This window comes from Xiphophorus hellerii, chromosome 11, assembly GCF_003331165.1.
Source record: "Xiphophorus hellerii strain 12219 chromosome 11, Xiphophorus_hellerii-4.1, whole genome shotgun sequence".
NCBI classification, from domain to species: domain Eukaryota; kingdom Metazoa; phylum Chordata; class Actinopteri; order Cyprinodontiformes; family Poeciliidae; genus Xiphophorus; species Xiphophorus hellerii.
In genome coordinates, this window is record NC_045682.1 from 98,271 (window position 1) to 102,250 (window position 3,980).

A 3,980-nucleotide genomic window follows, 5' to 3' on the forward strand; every position below is an offset into this window, starting at 1 on the left:
CTAATGGACTGGAGCGCAACTTACTCTCAGTAATTAATTTGTTCTCTCTCCATCTCATCAAAGGGAAATCCAGTCCAAGGATTACAACTTCCGCTCGAAAATCTCCCCCTAATTGCCTAATACCATTGCAGCTCAAATTCTGTCTATATTAAGGCACTTTGGCATTAAGTGGACTGATTGGATATGTGATGAAAACACCGGATCAGCAAATTACTGCATAAGGCTTTCTGTCATAAATGGGCGCAGGAGCGGCACTTGTACTCCCACAGATTTTATACTGACAATTACAGTCAATCTGGACGGAATTACTTGACAGACCTGTGGCCCCTAATCCTCCTGTGAGGAAAGCTGCAAAACTATTAGAAAAAAATGATCCAACGTGAAGCAGGAGCGCGGGAATTCATTTTTAGTTTTAGAAACGGGTTTGTTCTCATTGTAGCCTATAGGCCTTCCTTCTGATAACTTGTATCAGAGCTGCCTTCTTAAAGGAGACTAAAAAACGATAGAAATGACTTTTTTCGGCAACAGAAAACGCCACAATCGGTTTCTATTCGTCGGAATGAATTGAATAATATATCAGTCACTTAAGGTTCGGATTGTATTATTTTTCAGATATCTTAACGTCAAAATGTAGCAGAACCCATCCACGTGGGGTCCGAGGGCAGTAAGGCTACTGCGGCCTGAACCTCCATCAGATTTTTAGCTGCTTTTCAAATGATTTATTGTGTGGTCACAGGTGCGCTGCTTATCTCAAATCAGTTTCCTTTTTTTTCCAGATTGGTTTGAATGCGTCCAAAACCAATCAGAACGAAGAGCCTATCACTCACGCGGCCCTCTCTGACATACACAAATCTAATTGGCTGATGGGCCAATCAGCTTCCCCAATCCGCCACTCTGCCTCAATAAGTCCCACTAACGCCCCCTCCTACCGACAGCTGAGTGATGCCCGGCACCGTGTCGCTCGGCTTTCACACACAGGGTGCATTTAATCCGCGGAAGCTCGCAAGGGACAGTCAGATGCTGGTGCAGGTTTAAGGAGAGGGAGGAAAACACTATCACCATGAGTGTGAACTATGCGTCCGCAGCGCCCACGCAGAGATCCACGTCATTTTTCATTGAGGATATCCTGTTGCACAAACCAAAGCCACTGAGAGAGGTTATTCCCGCGCCCTTCTGCAGCTCCCTGGCCTCCAGAATGCCCATCCTGGAGTATGGATATCCTCTGATTCCGACGCCAATTCTGGCTCCTCATCCTCACCCACTCCATAAGCCGGAGCATCACCAGTACTTTTTCACACCTGGTAAGAACTGGGAGGGCGCCGGAGGTTCAAGTTAAGGCCTGGAAGAGAAAATTGTCACCAACTCCTGAATAAAAATGCTTTTGGAGCCTGTTAGACTTTTTTTTTTTTTCCAGGAGGGAATAGCAAAATATTTTATCCGATTAAATTGTGACTGCTACTTTTTATGTTAGGGTTTTAAAGTTTAGATTTTTTTTTTCTCCAGCTGCTAAAGTGACAAAATAGGAAATTAACTTTACTTAAAAAAAACACCAGCAGTTTATTTAACTATTATTTAAACATATTTTGAATAAGTACTTATTATTACCGTTTCTGAAATTTAAATATTATCGATGTTTTCTCAACTATTAAAAAATAACAGAATTATAGAATATTATAGAACTGTGCAATGGGGCTAAACTGATATGGCATTCATTTTTGTAGTTTGTTTTTTGCATCAAGTTAGGTTATTTTTATTTTCCTTAAAAAAAATCTTGTTAGTCTTGAATAGTTTACATATAATAGTGATTTGCACCGCAAATCCAATTTTCTTTCTTTTGGGCGAATGTTCTTTCCAATCTTGGGACTCCGCAGATAGATGTGACTTGTCTTGATGTTCAACAGGGATGCAGATGCCGGCTCTGTTCCAGCACCACGCAGAGTTACCAGGGAAACACTGCCGGCGCAGGAAGGCCCGAACCGTGTTTTCTGACTCCCAGCTGTCCGGACTGGAAAAGCGCTTCGAGATCCAGCGGTACCTGTCCACACCGGAGAGAGTGGAGCTGGCCACGGCGCTCAGCCTCTCCGAGACACAGGTGCGCGCAAACACACTTTACACTTCTATCCAAACACTGCAGGATAATCATTTTCCACCGATCCTTTTTTAAAAAAAAAATTTACAACCTGATAGTGAACCTGTCTAAGAAATGAAGTTCTGCAGGTATACAAAGAACATTTTAATTCTACAGTTTTAAATACACTGACCGTCTGACAATGGAAATACACTCCATTTAATTGTGATGTGTTCATTCAGGCAAAACAGTGCAGTTTATGTAAGTTGTTGAGATTGCTGGGGCCAATTAATATTTTTATTTTATTTGTTCATTGTTTAATTTAATTTTTATTTTACTGCTGTCTCATTTTTAATTCGCTTTAACAGAAAGAAGATCTGTAACCAAGAAACCAAGCGTTCAGTAATGATTTGTTAGATTTTATTGAATCACCAGAACGGCATATATAAATATAAACAACAGATTCCATTTTTTGTTATAATACAAGAACTACATTTTGCATCTTGTCTATTTGACTTTTTAATTTTAAGACTAGCTGCTTGATCAAAGCGAGATTTGTATGAGTAAAAGACAATTGCGTTTGCGAGCTTAAACGATTGGTGCGTAAGCGGCGAGCTAAAATGTAGCCTTAATTTTTTTTTAAAGTTGTCATCTTTTATTTTAATTTATTATTACTATTATTATTGGATGAATTCCGGTATCAGAGATTCATATTTGAACGCCCTCTTCTCTCCGCTGCAGGTAAAAACGTGGTTTCAGAACCGGCGAATGAAGCACAAGAAGCAGCTGAGGAAGGCGCAGGATGAGCGGAAGACCCCAGCAGACATGGAGCGCTGCGCAGAGAACTCCAGCGCGGAGAGCGACCTGAACGAGAAGAGCGCGGAGGAGCTGAGACGCGGCCTGGAGGCGGACTCATACATGCTGGAGGAGAACGACGACGACGACGTGGACATCGAGGACGATATTTGCTCAACAGATCATCTACTATAGGAGCACACCTGTAAGCATCGGCCTCTGCTAATGAAACACAAACTCTGACTTTTCTCCAGAGATAAAGAGTTCAGTGTGAGCTCATTATTATTATTATTATTATTATTATTATTATTATTATTATTATTATTATTATTATTATTTCCTTCTACAGAGTCTAAACCTGGTAAATTCGTGTTATTTTGTATTTCTGTAAATTCCTGTACATAAATCTAGCTCCGTCATTTAAACGCATTGTGCAACCCCGCCCCTCTCATACATTTGCACTTTCATCCCAAACAAGATATCTTTCTCTCTTTTTATCTCATGTTTAAATGTCTTTTGCAGTTTGTCCATTTTGTTGGAAAATGTCTGTAAATATACACATACAAAATATATTGAAACAGCACTGGGCTCCCTTTATTCGGCTGTTTTTATTTCAAGTGTGGAATCTCTGTTTTTACCGTTAAGGTATACTTCAACATCGATCCGTGTTTTTTTTTTTTTTTTTTTTTTTTTTTTAACAATCAGGTTTTTAGACAATGAAAAATCCACTCACGCGCTTCAGGTCAGGTCGCGTGATGCTGATTGTTTCCCTCCATCCCCGTCACGTGGGCGCCGCTGTTTGAGGTTAAAAACTAAAATAAGATAAAAACCCCAAAGAACCACAGCAACAAATGAATGAAATGATATTCGATTTGTTTTTTTCCAAGTCATTTGTGCGTTTTTAAACAAACAACACAACGATTTTTTACTAGCGGTTCTCATAGTTCAGAGGTAAAATTCAGTTCAATGATCACCAGCAGAGGGCTGCTGGAACGGCTTCATTGTTTTCTGTTTGTTTGTTGACAGCGTGTTGTCTACATTGCATGTTCATTGTGAGGGATTGCTGCAACATCAGAGACCCAGTGTAATCCGCTGGGTTTCCTTAAACACGTACCAT

The 3,980-nt window shown here is 40.3% G+C and overlaps 1 protein-coding gene across 1 annotated transcript; it reads left to right on the top strand.

The window, feature by feature from the left end:
- Window positions 1-949: 949 nt before the first annotated feature.
- Window positions 950-3,449, top strand: bsx (brain-specific homeobox). Its single transcript, XM_032575767.1, has 3 exons — window positions 950-1,301; window positions 1,902-2,092; window positions 2,810-3,449. Exons 1-3 carry the CDS (start codon window positions 1,061-1,063, stop codon window positions 3,056-3,058), a joined length of 681 nt encoding a protein of 226 aa, XP_032431658.1. The 5' UTR covers window positions 950-1,060; the 3' UTR covers window positions 3,059-3,449.
- Window positions 3,450-3,980: the final 531 nt, after the last annotated feature.

Bases quoted from the DNA above. Each gene is read 5' to 3' on its own strand.
- bsx (XM_032575767.1), top strand. From the start codon at position 1,061: ATGAGTGTGAACTATGCGTCCGCAGCGCCCACGCAGAGATCCACGTCA. The intron at 1,302-1,901 runs GTAAGAACTGGG...GATGTTCAACAG, and splicing joins CCAGTACTTTTTCACACCTG to GGATGCAGATGCCGGCTCTG. The intron at 2,093-2,809 runs GTGCGCGCAAAC...TCTCCGCTGCAG, and splicing joins TCAGCCTCTCCGAGACACAG to GTAAAAACGTGGTTTCAGAA.